Source organism: Carcharodon carcharias, chromosome 12, assembly GCF_017639515.1.
Source record: "Carcharodon carcharias isolate sCarCar2 chromosome 12, sCarCar2.pri, whole genome shotgun sequence".
In the NCBI taxonomy this organism is placed as follows: domain Eukaryota; kingdom Metazoa; phylum Chordata; class Chondrichthyes; order Lamniformes; family Lamnidae; genus Carcharodon; species Carcharodon carcharias.
Genome location: NC_054478.1, coordinates 115,816,397 through 115,834,987, shown reverse-complemented (window position 1 = coordinate 115,834,987; position 18,591 = coordinate 115,816,397). Strand labels below are relative to the sequence as shown.

General features: G+C 45.6%; 1 protein-coding gene across 8 annotated transcripts in view; it reads right to left on the bottom strand.

Annotated features, from left to right (window-relative positions):
• Window positions 1-18,591, bottom strand: part of LOC121284611 (collagen alpha-3(VI) chain-like) — a 244,605-nt gene that overhangs the window by 163,755 nt on the left and 62,259 nt on the right. For 7 of the 8 annotated variants that reach the window (XM_041200115.1, XM_041200113.1, XM_041200119.1 and 4 more), the window contains exons 3-6: window positions 17,732-18,316; window positions 10,419-11,057; window positions 2,603-3,196; window positions 908-1,546 (exon numbers count right to left, since the gene is read on the bottom strand). In XM_041200115.1, coding sequence (XP_041056049.1) covers window positions 908-1,546; window positions 2,603-3,196; window positions 10,419-11,057; window positions 17,732-18,316 — 2,457 coding nt within the window. The remainder of the gene's footprint in view (window positions 1-907; window positions 1,547-2,602; window positions 3,197-10,418; window positions 11,058-17,731; window positions 18,317-18,591) is intronic. The other variant, XM_041200120.1, reaches the window with a different exon arrangement.

The window sequence follows — 18,591 nt, the reverse complement described above, 5'->3', positions numbered from 1 at the left end:
CACCCGCTGTGCCCAACGAGGGGAAAACCCATCCCCAAGGGCAGAATTTTTCATCCCTCATGCAGGCACTTGCCTGACCTGAACAGGGGTGAAATAGTGCTCGATGATATCTGGCCAGCATCCCGACGTCATTGAGCACTCTCAATATTTTGCTCAGTGGACTTGCTGCCATCTCTCGCCCACGCACATGCATACACTTCAACACTCACACTCCTGCCACCTCCACCCCGGCAGCTCTGAGGTTATTAGTACATGTTTTACACTGGCTGGCCATTAATTGGTCACCCAAAATGAAATCATGGTCGGGCCGGCCCACTGAGCCCACCCTACAAGGGAAGAATTCTGCCCTAAGTGTTAGTTTATGTGCTAAGGCAAACTTCCCTAGCATCAAACAGCAACAAGAAGCAGGAAGTTGGTACGAAGGGAGATAACTTGCAATTAGCGCTTCCCATGTTGACCTTCATGCAACAGGAACATTGAGTGGGATATTGGATATATAACTGGTGCGAAATGAAGGAGAGTATATACGTCTCACAAATTGCCAATCAGTTGTGTCTGACATTCAGACTGATGCAGTTGTTTTTGAAGATCTATAGCAGGGACACCACAATATAAAATGTGTCCCCATATCCTCAGATAGGTTGTCAAAGAGGACCTGTGAGCTATTGTGAAGGGTCCTGGAGTATAGCAGCACAGGAATGTGGATTCTAAAATCCAATATTACAGGGAGCATCTGGGGTGTCCCCCTACAAACTATGCAACCAAATCCATGCACCTCCAGTCAGGTATGACATTTCTCACAGGGACTAGAATACTTTTAAATGTCTACAAAAATTGTTTACAAATGTAAAAAAATGATTAGTATTACTGTAATAGTTGAAGAAACGATAAATGAAAATTCAGGTACCTTCTGTAGGAAGGACAGATTCCTCTTCAGGTTTTATTGTTGGTTCTTCAATAATTACTGTTGGAACAGTCAGCGTTGTCAATGGTACCATCATCTGATTCTGTATATCTGACAGAGAGTGGAATTCCTTTACATTGAAGAGTAAACTTGGGTCAATTGCAATCTCTTTTAGCTGTGCTGGGTCTGGATGCTTGACTCCAACAGCAAAGGTCATTACTGCAGCTCGCTTCAATGCATCTGCTGGTGCTTCCACATCATCGCTGGACCTTCCACCAGTAACGAGCACCAAAAACTGAGGAACATTTTCTTTTATTCGGCTTCCTGCAGAACTAGTAAAATAGTATTTAATGGCAAAGTCCAATGCTGAACCAGTGTTGACTGTTGTTCCCCCTCTCAGTCTGAGACTTCTGATATGAGACAGAAGTTCAGCTTCTGATGAATAAGTGTTTAGATAGAACTCAACATCTGTGTCATCACTGTACTGTGCCAGGCCTACATGCACCTTGTCACTTCCAATGGCCAGATTCTGAATGATTCTTGTCATAAAATCACGGACAAAAGGTAAATTTGTGTTTCCAACATTGTCTGATCCATCAATAAGGAACACAATGTCTCTCTCACTCATTTCCTTTGGTAGAACTGGAAAAGCAATACAAATCAGGTCAGACAACATCCCTAGAAATTAAATTACACCTGATAACCAATGTAATCAGATTTTAGAAACTTTTCTACATTCTACAACAAATGGGACTTTAACAAATGATATTTCCCCTGTGTTTCTCTTGAAAAAAAGAGAAGACCAGCATCAAGCAAAATCCACTATTCACAAAGTAAAGGTGTTTCAAGTAAGGAAAGATCTAAGAAAAACATACACATCATTTTGAAAAGGAAACCATGACTAATCCTATAGTGGCAGGTGTCTGGAACTGGTAGTTTTCATATCAAATATGAATTAGTCAGAATGATAATTCCTAAGACACCAGAGGGACATTTTTCATACCATCAAATTTGCAATGTCTCAGGTTTAACTATTCCTGATTTTTCCATTTCAATGAAAAATTTAATCTTAGGAAAATGGCAATGGTTGGTAATGGGCAGAAGAGGCAGCAGGAAGGTGGGGAAGAATGTTTATACTCAACGAGTGGTAATGACCTTAAACAGGCTAATGGAAGTGGAGACAACCAAGAATTTGAAAAGGAAATTGCATAGACACTTGAAGAAAATAAACTTGTAGGGCTGTGGGGATAGGGCAGAGGAATGAGATCGACTGGATTGTTCAACGGAGAACCGGCATAGACTTGATGGGCCCTAACTGCTTCTATGACTTTGTAATGGTGAGAAGTGGTTTAAAAACAGTTGTTGAAACAAGGACAGAGCTAAATGGCTACATCTATCCCCTATGCTTTAAAAGGCAGGGGTTACATATATCTACGGCACTCATTTCTATCAGAATCAGCTAAATTATACCATGTGAGGACTATATTGTGCATTATTGGTTTAATGTCCTGACACTGGCAGTGGGTATGAAATATGTCTTTACAATTCAGTCAGTGAAATAACTTGGTGATAAAATGTACAGATTGTGTAATGTCAGTCTTGGTGAGGTTACTCCTACAATGTCGAAGATGTTCTTTTATTTTCACCTACATAACTTTGATTAAGGTAAACCAATGATAGCTTGTCAAACAATTTTACCTTCAGTAAGATTAATTGGTTCTTCAATTACAAACACTGCTCTAACTTTAGAGAGTAGTTCTTGTTGAATAGTTTGCAATTCCTTGAAATCTCCCAGTTTCAAAACAGAATCAGGATTAGACACTATCTGTTGGAGCTCCGACATGTCGGCACTCTTGGCCCCAATAGCAATGGGCACTATCCCAGCCCGTTTCACTGCATCTGCTGCCTGTCCAACATCATCTCTGGATTTCCCAGCAGTGATGAGCACCAGGATTTGTGAAGCTCCAGCTTCGCTCCTACTCCCTGCAGATGGAGCGAAGACATTCCTTGTGACGTAGTCCAGTGCAGCACCAGTGTTGAGGGGTCTTCCTGTTTTCAATCTCAGCTTTTTTATTGCATCCAAAACCTCATCTTTAGTTGAATGACTATTGAGACCAAATTCAAGTCTTGGGTTTGAACTGTATTGTACCACAGCAACTTGATCTTTGTCAGGTCCAATATCGAGCTCCTGGATTACTTTGTTAAGAAACTCACGGACTTGAAGAAATGATCTTCCCATTCCAGGAGAACCATCGATTAGGAAGACTATATCTCTCTTCCTCGATGTAGAAACTGAACAAAACATAAACGTGAAAATGTTAACACTAAATTTATTAGAAATCTTATACTGAATGTAGAAGTTTGTCAAATGTTATTTCAATTTTTGGTTCCCCATTCCTTTTCTGTTTCAACTGTAATGTATTGCAATACTATTTATCAGAACAGCTATACTGATGCTACTATGTGAAATTGCCAAATATTGTGTCACTAGAAGCAATGTTGCACTCTAGACCCACGCTTAATAAGAAATGGACTGAAAATGTTCAGTCCCATTTCACAGAAAACCTTTCTAGCCAACAGGCAGGGTGACTTTTCTTCCCTTTGTCTCAGCTGGAGTTGCTAACTATCCTTAATAAATATCTAGAAATATTTCCTTCACAAACTTCCCCTGGCTTTATAACATAAATTCCTTTCTCAACACCTCAGCTATACCATCTGCTTATGTGAGGCTATTTCTTCCATTACCTGCTCACTATCTTCTAGATTTACTTGATGTACTGGCTCAAGGCCAACTGCTTTGAGCTCCACCTGCATTGCAGCTTGCCTCAGTAATTCCACACAGCATTCCCCCCAGCCTCCGCTATCCCTGGGCCTCAGAGACCTTGTTGGCCCGACCACTTTGCTGGGCCTGTCATGGTCTTCCCTCTCCTCTTCCTATCGCTCCTGTCCACCCTGCTGCTGTGACTATTCCACTGCTATTTCCAGGTCCTAGCTATCCTGTTTGTCTTTGAAGTTTCTTCTGCATTTCTGTCCAACCAACCAAAAAAACTGTTTAACCATCTGACTGTCCACGGCCCAGTTTCTTTTCACTGATTGTGGTATAGAGACATAGTTCACACCATTAAAGAGATTGAGGATGTAGATGCAGATGTTACGCAAGTGCAGTAAAATGGGAAATATTCAGGCAAGAAATAGAGATATGGAGAAATGCATGAGAACAAAAAAATGAGGCGAGGTGGCTGGAAGATAGCAAACAATTGGAGCAGTGAGATGGAGAAATGACAGGGAGAAGGTTTGGAAAGAGACTGGGAGAGACAGGCAGAGAAGGAGGATCATACGGCAGCAGATATGAGACAGACATAGCTCTCAGAGATATGTGGTAGAAAGAGACATCAACAAGTCAGAGAAATTAGATGAAAGAAATGAGATGGCAAAGACAGACAGATAGAGAGGACAGAATAAGAGATAAAGGGTGGAATTTTCCATGCCCGCTGGCATCGGGCGTGTTCGGTAACATGAGCGGACAGTATGGTGCGAAGGCCAGAAATGGATTTCACGATGTTGTGAAACCAGTTTGCGATCGCCCATTCAGTCCATGGCAGGCCACATTCCCCGCCATCAGACATCAGGGACATCATTGTAATACATTTGCGTATCATTATTATGCCAGTCCGATGGAATCATCTGCCCACGATTGCATGATTGCACACCAGTGCAGAACACATCTTGACAAGTGTGACATGCAGAAGTCGGGACTTACCACCAGGACCTTACTCACATTGCTGACATCCGAGGAGCAGAAGATGTTGGAGTCCGACAGCAACGGCACACTGGAGGGACGTCCATGGAATGCTGGGTGGATTCTCATGGACATGGCTTTGCTGCTAAGCAGCCCATGGAAGTTGGAAAGTCACCATTGAGGATCTGCTAACAATGGGTGATGGTTGAGGGGGTGGAGAGGAAGGTCTAGCTGTGCTTGGGGAAGGAAGGTCTGGGATTGCTTGGGAGAGGAAAAGGTGTCAGGATGGGGTGAGGGTGGGAATGGGGGAATGAAGGTATCAGGATGGGTGAGGTTGCGAGGAGGGGATGAAGGTATTGGTGGGGAGGTTGGGGATGGGGAAGGAGTACAGGGGGGAAGGAGAGAATAACAAGGGAGAAGATGACAACTGGGGAGGTAGGCATATGGGGGGAGAGGTGGAAGGTGTAAGGGAAGGAGTTTAGAGGGGGGATGGAGTGCGGCGGAGGGAAGAGGGCAGAGAGGGGAGGAAATATGGGGCAAGGAAGGATTCGGGAAGGGGGAAGGACTAAGGTGGAGGAAGAAGTAAGGCTGGAGGAAAGAAATAGGAGGGGGAAGGACTAAGCAAGAGTGGATTCCGGGGGGGGCAGGGGATGCAGGACCAAGAGGAGATAAGTTCAGGGGTGGGGGAGGGGTTCCAAGGGGCGAAGGTATTCTAAAGGGGGGAGGGATCCGGAGGGGGTGATGTCCATGTGAATGTGCAAGGGAGGACTCTGATGAGTCCATGACTCCCTCATGGGGAGCGAACTGAGAGTGGCCGTGGAACGATGGAACGGTGAGAATGACCAAGGGCAGAGTGAGGCAGTAGGGTGGGAGGGTGAGGGTTCAAAGGTAGCGATAGAAGGTATGGCGATGGTGGTTGGTGGGGACTCGGAGACAGACATGGACTCTGGGGGTGGGAAGGAGGAGGTTGAGGAGGTGAATGTGGATGAGGGTGGGATTTTCTGGAAGGAAGGGAACGTGTGTATTCACCTAGACATCCCTGAAAGAAAAGGGCTGTGCCTGGTGAGTCATGGACGGGGGGGTGAAAGTGATGCCCGGGTTGGGGGGGGTGGTCAACAGTGATGGGGGAAAGGAAATCGGGGAGGGGAAAAGACAGGGAGGGCACGAGAAACCAAATCAAGACCATGCTGTCTAAATCAAAAGTGAAACAACTGTCATGGTGGGTGAGATCAGGTGCTGCATGGGAGTGTGATCATTGGGTGGGCAGAGATGCAGATCAGCTCAGATGGACAACTGAAAACCAGCAAGCAGTATTCAAAATGCTCAGGATATTGAGGGGAGTGTGATTTGTGAAGGGTCTGGGTATGTGGGAGAGCGCTTGCACGAGGCTCCGAAAGGCACCGCCACACACACACACTTCTCCCTCCAGAATAATTCATTGGCCAGCTGCTCCCTCTGCAGTGGCAGAGGGCGAGGTTGAGGGGCTCACAGGCAAAGGGGACTCAGAGAGCGAGGATAGCCTCTAAGATTCCTGAGTGGATGACCCAGGGGTGTCCAGCTGCTGCTGCTCCTCCTTTTGGCTGCCCAGGGACCCCGGCCTGACTCCTTGAGGGAAAGAATAGCTCAAGAGACATCAAGGTGCCCCACTTCCCTCCCAAGTTGCCACTGCAGGAACTCACCCATGGCGACTACAATAGAGTGCAGGTCTGCACACATCTCTGCGCTCTGCTGGACCAGGGTCTCCATGGCATCTGCCGTCTTCCCTATGGAGAACTCCATACACGCACATGTGGGCACCACTCCATCAGATAGCAGGCTGGCGCCCTCTTCTGGCTTGTGTGCCACTCTGTTGAGGGCCTCCAGCAGCTCTGCGTGATGTTCCCATGCCTTCTGCTGACTCTCTAGGATGAGTTGGAAGGCCACATCCAGAGGCTCATCATCTGATGCGAACCTCACAGATGCCTCTTCCCCAGCAGTCCTCTGAGTGTCAGGGAGCTCAGCTGAAACTGCCTTCTCCTGCTGCGTACATGTGTCCTTGCGGTGACCACTGGATTGTGAACCTGATCCTGCTCTAGATCTAGGTCCCACTGAAGTGTGTGTCTTTGAGCTGGTGAAGGATTTGGCTGAGCACTGTGATGGGTCTTCCAGGCTGCTTATTTTCAGCTCTTCAATGGAGGAGGTGCCCTTTTGGCCAGAGACGAGGACCTAGATGGAGCTGAGGGACTGGCTGGCTAAGGGTGTTGTTCACTTGGCAGAGCTCCCTGTGAACCAAAGTAGAGATATTAGTGCATGGCAGTAGAGTCAAATGCAAGAGAGAGCACTCATGTGCATTGAAAGAGGGATGATGTGCTGCAGAATCCTCATGAAGGTGTTCACCGCTGACTTCACCATCACCGCAGACATGGTCCATGTCCTCACCAGTTAGCGAGATGGCACACTCCTCAAAGTGAGTGAGGGGCCTAATGTGGGCCACTCCACCAACCCACCTGCCACCCCTTTCCCCCTGGTCTGGGGCCTTGATGTGAACAGGCTTCTCCTGTGTGGAAACAGATGGACAGATGGAGAGAGTGTGGCACTGCGTGGAATGTTTGTGCGGTGAGCGAAGCCGTGGACAGGATAAGAACACGAGCTTGAGAGGGTATGAGCCTGATGGAGATGGGAAGATGTGTGTGAGCGTTAGGGATGTTGTCCTTTGAGGTGCGAGATCCCTGTGGATGGTGAGATGAGTTTGTGAGTGTGTGAGTTAAGAGTGATGAAATAAGTGCGTTCCCCTAGCAGAACGGAAGAAACCATTCATCCTTTAGTGGCACTGAGTGGCTGTTCTCTTTGGCAGGGGATTGGCATTAACCACTGCTGCCACCGCCTCCCATGCCGGATTGGTGATGCAGCTGCCAATCCTGCAGCCAGAATGGGGGTAGAGGATATCATGGCAAGCCTCCACTGCATCCAAAAGTTGCTCAAGGGACGCGTCACTGAAGAAGGGGGCTGCAGTCTTTTTGTCTTTCTTTCATCCTGTCTTCCATGTGGCACTCCTGGCCTGGAAGTACTGAGAGGTGTGTTTGTGGCTGCACTTTAAATATGGCAGCCGGCGTGATGAAGCAGCATGTTGATGGTGTGGCAGGCGAATGAGAACCCGCCTGCAATGGAATGGTGTTTTTTCCAGGAATGCATAATGAATGAGGCAGGTTTGGGATGCTATGGTGCGAAAAGCCGCCATTGCAGCCGATGGGTAAAATTACCCACCTACCACACTTAATGCGAATCTGGGACAACTTCATCCAAACAGCAGGAAAACAAGATTCATCATGAGTAATGCTATGAAAGATCCACTAGTATTACTAAGAAACAGACTAACATTTGATGATAAATTTCTCTTTTAGTTTGTTTTCTGGGCTTCTCACACCGGCCACCGCCTTTCCTAATGCTTGCTGGCCCCTGTCCTCATCAACTTCCATTAGATACTTGTCCCTTAAGTGTAGCTTTGATACAATAGTCACACTCTTGTCTCTGTCAGAATGCTGGGAGTTCAAAACCCACTCCAAAACTTGAGTATACAATCTTTCATTTGAGACTACAAATGAGTCTATCTGTCCTCTCAGGATGTAAAAGAGCCCATGGTGTTATTTGAAAAATAGTAGGGGAGATTTTCATTCTGGCCAGCATTTATCCCTCAATTAACATTAGGAAAAACAGATCATCTTGACAAATGCCTTCTTGCTGTTTGGAGACTCTGCTGTGCGTGTACAAATTGGCTGCTGTGTTTCCCCACATTATAACAGTGAATACACTTCAAAGTAGTTCAATGTCTATGAAGCACTTTGGAACACTCAGATAACGTGTAAAGCACTATCATTGATTCAATGTTTTTTTCTGTCTCATTCAATTGAATTTAATATCCATTACCTCATTTACAATTCCCTCCTCTTCGTCATTCCACTTTATGTCTACAAGCTTAGCTACTCCTACATTCTAACATTTTGGTCTCAAACTCTAGCTTCTAGTGCATCCCTTGTACACCATTGATGACAGAGGTTTCAGCCAATTCTCTATGGAAATCCATCCCTAGGTCATTCTACCTTGTTTCTCCTCTCACACCTTTTAAAAACCTACTCAAAACCTATGTGTTCAACTATTCTTTAAGTCATGGTACTTTGCTCTTTTGGTTGTGCTTACATACGATTGCAACCTTCCTGTAATGTGAAGACCAGGACCGTATGCAGTAATCCAACTGTGACATAACTTTTTTTTACACTTCCAGGATAACCTCCCTGCCCTTATATTCAATGCATCATCTAATAAAGGCAAGTATCTCGTATGGCTTTGTAACCATCCTATCTACTCATTTTCAGTGATCTATGGTCATACACTTCAAGGATCCTCTGTTCCTTTACATTTCTCAGAATCCTAAAATGTATTGTTTTTCCTTGCAATAGTAGCTTTCCCCAAATGTATTACCTCACACTTCTCTGGACTGAACTCCATTTGCCACTGTTCGGCCCACATGGCTAGTCCATTGATACCTTCCTGAGGTTTACAGCTTTCCTCTTCATTATCAACAACATGGTCAATTTTTGTATCATCTGCAAATTCTTAATCATACTCCCTACATTTAAGAATAATTAAAAACATGAAAACAAAGGGATCCGATAGAAAGTCTTGTAGATCCCCACTGGAAAGAACCTTCCAGTCAAAAAACTCCTAAAACTCACAAAGACATCCATCGACCATTATTATTCTTTGCTTCTAGCCCCTGAGCCAAATTTGGATCCAACTTGTCACTTGTCTTTGGATCCCATGGGCTTTTACTTTACTGGCCAATCTTCCATGTGGGGCCTTGTCAAATAAACCTTGCTAAAATCCATGTCGATGACAACAAATGCACTATCCTCATTGACCCTTCTTGTTACCTCCTCCAAAATTTAATCAAGTTAGTCAGACACAAGTTTCCATTAAAAAAATCCACATTGAGTGTATTTGATTAATCCGTGCCTTTCTAATTGACAATTAATCCTTTCCCTCAGAATTTTTCCCAATAATTTGCCCATCATTCAGATTAGGCTGACCAGCCTGCAATTACTCAGCCTCTTTCTCCCTTTACAAACAATGGTATGTTATCAGATCTCCAGTCCTCTGGTGCCACACCGATAGCCAGAGGAAATTGGAAAATGCTGGTCACAGCCTCTATTTCCTACCTTGTTTCTTTTAACAACCCAGAAATCTATCATGTGGATCTGGTGATATATCTACTTTCCTCTCTCACTATGTTACTCCCATCCAATGTTTCACACTGCTCCACCTTAACTACAATTTCCGCTCTTTTTCTGTTCTGAAGCATCTTAAGGAAGCTCCCACCTTAAAGGTACTCCTTAAATAGAAATCGTTCTCACTGATGATAATGATGATGCGATTTGCCACACACTGTTCACAGTCAGTCCAGTAATGTACAAAATCAGATAAATAAAATCTGTGTTAACCCTATAACACCTTTTGGCACATCCCCTACCTGTTGTTTCCTGGACTTTCTGCCATTAGTCTTGGTCTTCCCTATCACACAATCCTGAGATTCTCACTCTCCGACAGAACTAGCTATCTTGCCTGATAGTCCTTCCAATCTTGGTTTCAATCTTGGTTTATGTCACAGACTTGGAGATGCCTTAGTGATAATCAAAAGTCTTTTTGGTGGATGGCAATAAAATATCAGGCCGGAGAATATATATAAGTATATGTATACCATGACTAATGCAATAAGATTCAAATTAACCACAATTCAAATACCTTTGGTACTGGTAACCAGTGGCCCATCGATAGGAACTGTTGCCTCTTCAATAGGTACCGATTGAACACGCAGCTTTTGTAATGATGTCATTACCTGTTGCTGTAGGTTCGATAGAGAGTAGAAATGCCTTACATTGAAGGCCAAACTGGGTTCAAATGCCATCTCTTTTAGTTGTGCTGGATCTGCATTCCTGGCTCCAATAGTAAAGGTTATTATAGCAGCCTGCTTCAGTGCATCAGCAGATGCTTTGATATCACCTCCAGACCTCCCACCAGTGATGAGCACTAAAATCTGGGGAACACCTTGCTCCCTTCTGCTGCCTGCAGATCTGGTGAAGTGGTGTCTGAGGACAAAGTCCAACGCTTTGCCAGTGTTAAGCGTTGTGCCACCTTTAAATCTGAGCAATCTCAGGAGAGACAGAAGTTCATCCTTTCTTGAGTTGGTGTTTAGATAAAACTCAGTTTCTGCAATATCACTGTACAGTACCAACCCAACTCGCACTCTGTCACTTCCAATATCGAGGTTCTCAATTATTCTTATGATAAAGTCACGGACAGGTGGTAGATTTGAATTTCCAATATAATCTGATTCATCAATCAGGAACACAATATCTCTCTTGTTCACGGCTTCAGGTGTAACTAGAAAAAATGCACATACAAATACATACTAGGTTATATAAAACTCATGGAAATTGTATTAAATCAGAAAAATTGTCATTTCCACCAGTGGCCTGTTTCAATGATAAGAATATATGTTGACTCAACTCAGTAAAATGGGCTTCCCACTATATTACCATCCTGTTCCTCCTGAGCTGGTGCCGAATGCATGATATGCCTCACTCTTTAAGCTATTAGGAACAGGAATAGGCCATTCAGACCTTCAAATCCATTCTACCATTCCATTAGGAACACTAACCTGCTGTTAATCTGTATCCTTTGATACCCTTATTAAACTGTCAACCTCCATTTGAAAATGTTAATTCATGCAGCATCCATTGACATTTATGGTGACAACCCCAGATTTCTAGAGCACTATGTGTAATTTTACTTCTGAATATTCTAGGTCTAATTTTAAAATTGTGCCTCATGTTCTGGACTCTCAAGCAGTGATAATAGCTTCTCTACATTTCTTGTCTGAAACCTTATTACTTGCCTTCTGCAAATCCAGAAATCTCAATATTCAGCAGTGTGTACTACCATAGAAGCTATCAGTTTTGGCAATGGAAGCTCCATATGGTGTTGCTAATATTGGACAGAATGATCTCCATGTTCTATAAAAAGCCATAAAACAAGTTGGAGCTGGACTTGTTCACACACTGCAACATTGTGTGCAAGGTTTCTGGCAGGCAGCCAAATGCACCTAGAATTTCCTGGTAGAAAGTCTGGTCTCTTATGTGTTAAGATCAGTGCAGCTTTTTGTTACGCTGAAAAGCACTCAACGTTATTAAATATCAAGGCCTCAATTTTCTCTGAGTCATAGAAGCTCCACGACTTATCCAAAATGGTGCTGGGAATGCAGATCTAGAAATCCAGCCCCCGTTTCCGACTTTCACTGGTAGGGAAACAGGGGCAGGATGTAACTCACGCTTGGCAGAAACCCAAACTCAGCAGGGCCATTTGAACTCATTACAAAACAGCCTGCCTTTATCTGTGAGTTGAAAAAAAATCTGTGCTTGCAGCTTCAATAGCCATCTGTTGAAATAACTGTAAGTGCTATCATTAAAGCATTATTATTGTTTGACTGTTTCCACAACCTGTCATTATCACAAATGGAAGCTTTAAGTTTATAGTTTGATTGACAGCTCCAAGAGGTTATTAAAGGATTAGCAATCTTTTATGTGGGGTTATGGATGCAACTGTTTGTTTTTATAAGGGATTAAGTACTTGAGGGGATTTATATATATTGAATGGGCTTTCACGAATGAGAGTGTTGTTTTATATAGTGAATATATATAGTATTGAATACTTAGAACTTTATTTCATCTCAGCATGGCTCTTTAGGTCTGCCCATGATGGATAATGTGTGAGTTAGGAAGGAGGATATAAGGGCAAAGAGGGTGTTTGCGGGGCCATCAGTTGGCACTAAGCTGGCATAGGGTCTATAAATATCATGGGGATGGGCAAAGGGAATGAGTCAGCATGTATGGGCATGGGGAATGAGTAGAGGTGAGGAGTCAGGCCTAGAGAGCTCACTGAGGTGGGCTGTTTAAAAGGCCCACCTCGACACAACAGCAGCCCATGTGGTTGCCACCAATGTGCACCAGAGGGTGGTGGGCCCGACTCTGTCCCACACCTGCTCCCGTTGACTGTGGACATGTTTGGTGGCGTGAGCGGACAATACGGTGTAAAGGCCAAAAATCAGTTTCACGACATCGTGAAACCAATTTTCAATCGTCCGCTCTGCCCATCAATGGCGGCTGTGGTTCCCATCGTCGGACATCGGGGACTTCATTATAATACATACATCCCACTATAAGCCCTGCTCGCTGGAATCATCCCCCTATGCTGGATCATCCGAGCATGTCAGCATGAAAGCATGCTGACTTGTTTCACAACAGCATATACGAGGCATGCATCTGTCAAGCTACACTTCGAGGGGAACTCAGAGGTGACTGCACAGTAACAATGCACAGGTCTCGTGAAGGCCGCTGGTTGGACTTCAAGGAAGAAGCGCTGCTCATTTGGGCAGGGGTACAGGCAAGTCGCTTTTTTCCCGCTGGCTGACGGTGCAGTGTTGGGGCCAAATGCTGGGATAAGGGCTTCCTTGTGGTTGAGGTGACTTGGGGGGCCAAGGGCAGCTTGGTGAGGACAGAGCAGCAAGGGCTCCCCTGTAGTTGAGGGGTCTTGGGGGAGGTGACAAGGGCTGCCCTCTGATTGAGGTGACTTGGGGAGGGGGGCAAGGGCTGCACTGCAGTTGATAGTAGTGCACAAGCACATGCAGGGTTGGGGGGAGGAAAGTGGCCATGCATTAGGGAAACTTGTATAAAGTGACCATTCACCTGCAGCTGAGACGGTTCAGACACAGCCACATTGACAAGCTTGGAGTCAGGCCTTTAGGTTATCTGCCCACTCAAGAAGTGCAGAGGCATGAAATTGCCACCAACTGCTCCAAAGCTTTTCACCCCTGGGACACAGACTGCAAACTAATGAGCATTTTAGTGGACTGCAGAGCAGTTGGATGACTGGGCACATTGTACAATCTCCTTGCTATAGCTGGCCATGGAGCAGTCACTGGTGGAGCGCTCACAACACCTCGCAATGTAAGCTTTCCAGTTTGAGCCAGTCCCCCCCATGGTTCAAGCTAACAGCGCAGCCTTGCAGTGTGGGTTAGGAGAATGCCTGCACCTGAGATGAGAGTACAGTGTGAAGTCCAATGGAGCAAAGCTGCCACCAATCGGTCAGGTGCAGTGGGGCAGAGTAGGGTGGGGTCTTGGGCAGCCATGCAGGACACCAAACTCTGGCCATCCAAGGGTGGCCTGCACTCCCCAGGATGCATTATGGAGCCTTCAGACTTAATCAAGAGAAGTTCTTAGAGCACCCAAGCTAACCCACACATGTCTCACTTTCGTCCTGCAGGAAGAGTACAGGAAGTCTGGTGACTAACTGAGTGCCTCATAGCTTACAAAGAGCAGAGACAAAGGAGAAGAGAGTGATGGAGGCACCTGGCTGGGCAGAGGGAGGATCAGCATCCTCAGGAAAGGACTGTGAGGGCTCCCACACACTCCACTGAAGAGCCACAGTGAGCCGACGCTGGTCAGCGCCTACCTTAACCCAGGATCTATAGATGCCTTGCCTTTCATTCCTGCAAATGACCAAGAACCAATGTACTGAAAGACTGCACATATCTAGGGAACTGGTTGGTCACATGTTCCACCTGCTGCAGGATTAGGCGCCACAGGGACATTGACGCTATCCACTGCCCATGGCCATGAAAGTGACTGCGGTGCTCAACATTTTACTCCACATGTAACCTCTGTGGAGTATCATAAGCCTCCACCCACAAATGCATCCATGAAGTCATGGACGCCATCTTTGCGAATGTACGCAACTCTGTGCATTTTGCCCAGGATCAGGAAAGCCAGGATGCAAGAGCACTGGTATTTGCCCAGATTTCAGGTTTCGCACGGGTGCAGGATGCTATCTCTGCAACAAGTGGTCAACTATGTCAACCGCAAGGCCTTCCACTCACTGAATGTTCAGCTGGTGTGCGACTACCACAAACCTGCAGGTCTGCTCATAGTTCTCAGGGAGTGTCCACGACTCCTACATTCTCAGTCGGCCTCAGATCCTTGCAGTCTTCCAGGGTTCACAGAGGCTGCAGGGATGGCTCCTCAGTGATAAGGGCTACCCGCAGAGGATGTGGCTGATGACACCCGTGCAGCGGCCTCAGACTGTAGCAGAGTGAAGGTGCAATGATGCTCGTGCTGCAACTCGCACCTTGGCGGAGCAAACCATCAGGATGCTGAAAATGAGGTTCCTGTGCCTGGACTGGTGTGGTGGAGCCCTGCAACATAGCCCACAGAGGTTGTCAAGCATCGTCGACGCCTGCTACGCCCTTCACAACCTGGGGCTGCAATTGTGAGACGAGCTGGCTGAGGAGATGGAGGAGCTGGATGTTTCCTCCGATGAGGAAGACATTGACGGGGATGAGGGTGAGGAGGTCCTCGAAGGCGAGGATGACAGCAATGAAGCTCTCAACTGGCCAGACAAGGTAGCATGCTTGGGAGGCCCTCATGGCTGCTAGATTTGTGGAGGATGATGACGACATGCAGTGAGGAGACACCATAGACCCTCACATCGCATCTATGAACATTTGACTGCAGTCTGGCCTGTTTCCCAGGAATATGTGATTAATGAGGTGGGATAGGATTGATACAACGTGAAAAGCTGCCATTGCAGCTGGAGGTTAAAACTACGTTTTACCTGTGCGCTACTGCACTTAGTGCAAATCTGGGATGATTCCACTCAATGTTTGAAGTCTGTGATCTTTTATCAGACCTGGAAGGTGTTAGAAATGAACTGTGTAATGTATTATTTGTGTACATTATTCATAAATTACCTATAAGACAATATCTCTTTAATATTATAAAACTTGTCAGTGACACTTAGCTATGTGTCCCGGTGATAAAGCATTGGCAGATTAATTACTTTCAAGAGAAACATAGAGGAGAAATATCTTGGAGGGGTCCTGATGGGCACAGGGTGTCCAAACAAGAGGCATGCCCCCCCACCACATCCCTGGCCCGATCCAGGTTTCCCTGACACCCTGGACACTTGGAACTGGCCTCCCACTCATTTGGCCCATGGGCGAGCAAGCTGCCTGATGACAAGTAAAATGCCCACTGGGCAAGCAGAGGTGGTAGGCCAAGGGCACGGTGCCACTGCCACGGCACCGAAGTTTAGCCCCGCCATCCCCATGTTGCCAACCCACACCCGGGGGTGTATAAAATTCCAGCTTATGTATATTTACTAACATGGGTTCTATTCCATTTAAACACACGCGAGAAAGTCCTTCATAAATACATTATTCCTTGCAAAAGAGAACCAACATTTCAGAATATTCATTCATTTTCATAACTTCATTCATGCCTGACCTACACAACAAGCCCTTCCAGCTTTAGCCCACTCCAGCAACAGAGAACCTGAGTATATGTCCTCAGGGGTTTATAAAGATATTGGACTAAAAATTAATAGGCAAAATCCAGGGGGGTGGAACAGGACCAATAGTAACATTTTAAAAATCTGAATCCTGGCCCTAGCTCACCATCAAATTGCCCCAGTCTGGGACAATTAGAATGGTCAGACAAGTCACAGCCAAAAGACGGGTTGACAACTTAAATATTTTAATGAGGCTGTGAGCCTCTGATTTAAGCTGATTTGCAGTTTAACAGCTGGTCGCATGAATTATTTTCCTTGACCCTTGAAACTTCCCATTGATGCCCCCATCAGATCCCTCCAACATAAACAAAAACTTCAGAGTTAGACACCTCCTCCCCAGCCCAATCAGGGGTTGAGCATCAGATCCCCCCAACATGCCCCAGCCAGCCGTACAGGGTCAAAGGTCAGACTACCCAGGGTCAGAGATCAGACCACCCCGCTGATCAGAGTTCAGACCACCCCCCAGGTCAGAGATCAGACCGCCCCCGGGGCAGAGTTCAGACCTCCCCCCGGGTCAGAGATCAGACCACCTTGCTGATCAGAGTTCAGACCACCCTGCTGATCAGCGATCAGACCAACCCCTGGGTCAGAGTTCAGACCACCCCCAGGTCAGAGTTCAGACCACCCCGCAGGTCAGAGATCAGACCACCCCCGGGCCAGAGATCAGACCACCCCGCTGATCAGAGATCAAACTACTCCTCTGATCAGAGATCAGACCACCCTTCATGTCAGATATCAGACCACTCCCCTGATCAGAGATCAGACCACTCCCCAGGTCAGAGATCAGATCAGCCCCCAGACAGCCCTGGGTTAGAGATCAGCTTGCAGTTAGGTGGAGAGCATTCTGGAATATTCCAGAGCAGGCAACAGGAGCAGGCAGGTCCCCTCAACAACCTGGACAAGGGATCTCATTCCTGAGAGAGGCTGGAGGAAGAGGAACAAAGGGGTGAGCACCATTTTTTGGGGAGTGCGCCCAGTGGGCAAAGGGCTCCCCAAAAGAAGATACTGGCTTAGGGACCTCATTCCACATCTGCAGCTATAATACATGTGGCTGGGGAGCGTGATCAGTTTTGCAGGTTTCACTGCATGGACTAAAGGCAGGGAGGAAGGGAGAGTATCTAACTGCAAGCGGGTTTGCCTGGCTGATTTCCAGATGGGGAACCAATTAATGACAAAACACACACATTGGGGTTAAAACTCCACAGCATGCAGGGAAACCTGAAGTCAGAGATTTTCACCTGAAACTCTTCCCTCTTATAATGTCAGGCCATTGATGTGTTTCCAGTGGGGAAGCACACCATCTTGGTGAGCAGATGTGGGGCAATCCGTGCATGATTATGCATCTACTAAAATTAACAATTGATAAACAAGCAAAGTGCATGACTGAATTTCCAATATCTACTCTGTGCCAGGCTCACAATCAGAAGTGCTGGTCAAAAACTGCCCCTTCTATCTATTCTTATAACCTGTTCTGTTTTCATAGAGATACTTATCATGTTTGATTTGAAGTAGTGAAGTGACTCAGCCTCAAATACTGGGATCAGTTGCCAATAGCCACTGCTCTGGGAAACACTTTTTAATCTATAATCACATTTTAAATCTGTGTGTACTGGTTTTGTTCTCATCGTGCAAGTAAATTTAGCAAAGGCTTTTACCTTCAGGAGGAGGAATTAGTTCTTCAATCTCAAACTCTGCTCTAACTTTAGAGATTAGGTCTTGTTGAATAGTTTGCAATTCCTGGAAATCTCCCAGTTTCCAAACAGAATCAGGATTAGAAACTATCTGATGTAGCTCCGACATGTCTGCACTCTTGGCCCCGATAGCAATGGGCACTATCCCAGCCCGTTTCATTGCATCTGCTACCTGTCCAACATCATCTCTGGATTTCCCAGCAGTGATGAGCACCAGGATTTGTGAAGCTCCAGCATCGCCCCTACCCCCTGCAGATGGAGTGAAGACATTCCTTGTGACATAGTCCAGTGCAGCACCAGTGTTGAGGGGTCTTCCTGCTTTCAATCTCAGCTTTTTTATTGCATCCAAAACCTCATTTTTTGTTGAATGACTATTGAGACCAAATTCAAGTCTTGGGTTTGAACTGTATTGTACAACAGCAATCTGATTTTTGTCAGGTCCAATATCGAGCTCCTGGATTACTTTCGTAAGAAAATTGCGGATTTGAAGAAATGATCTTCCCATTCCAGACGAACCATCGATTAGGAAGACTATATCTCTCTTCCTGGCTGCAGGAATTCAAGATTAAAAAAATGTAAATAGTCACATTGATAAATTAAGATGTTTATTAAGAAACATATTTTAAATAGTTCTCCTTAGTTTTCCTTAGTCCTGATGAAGTCACGCAATGTTAACTGTATTCCTCTCCGCAGATGCTGTCAGACCTGTTGAGTTTTTCCAGCTATTTTTATTTTTGTTTCAGATTTCCAGCATCCGTAATATTTTGCTTTTAAAATATTTTAAATGTTTGAGGAAACAATAGACAGTGAGTTGAAATCTTTAA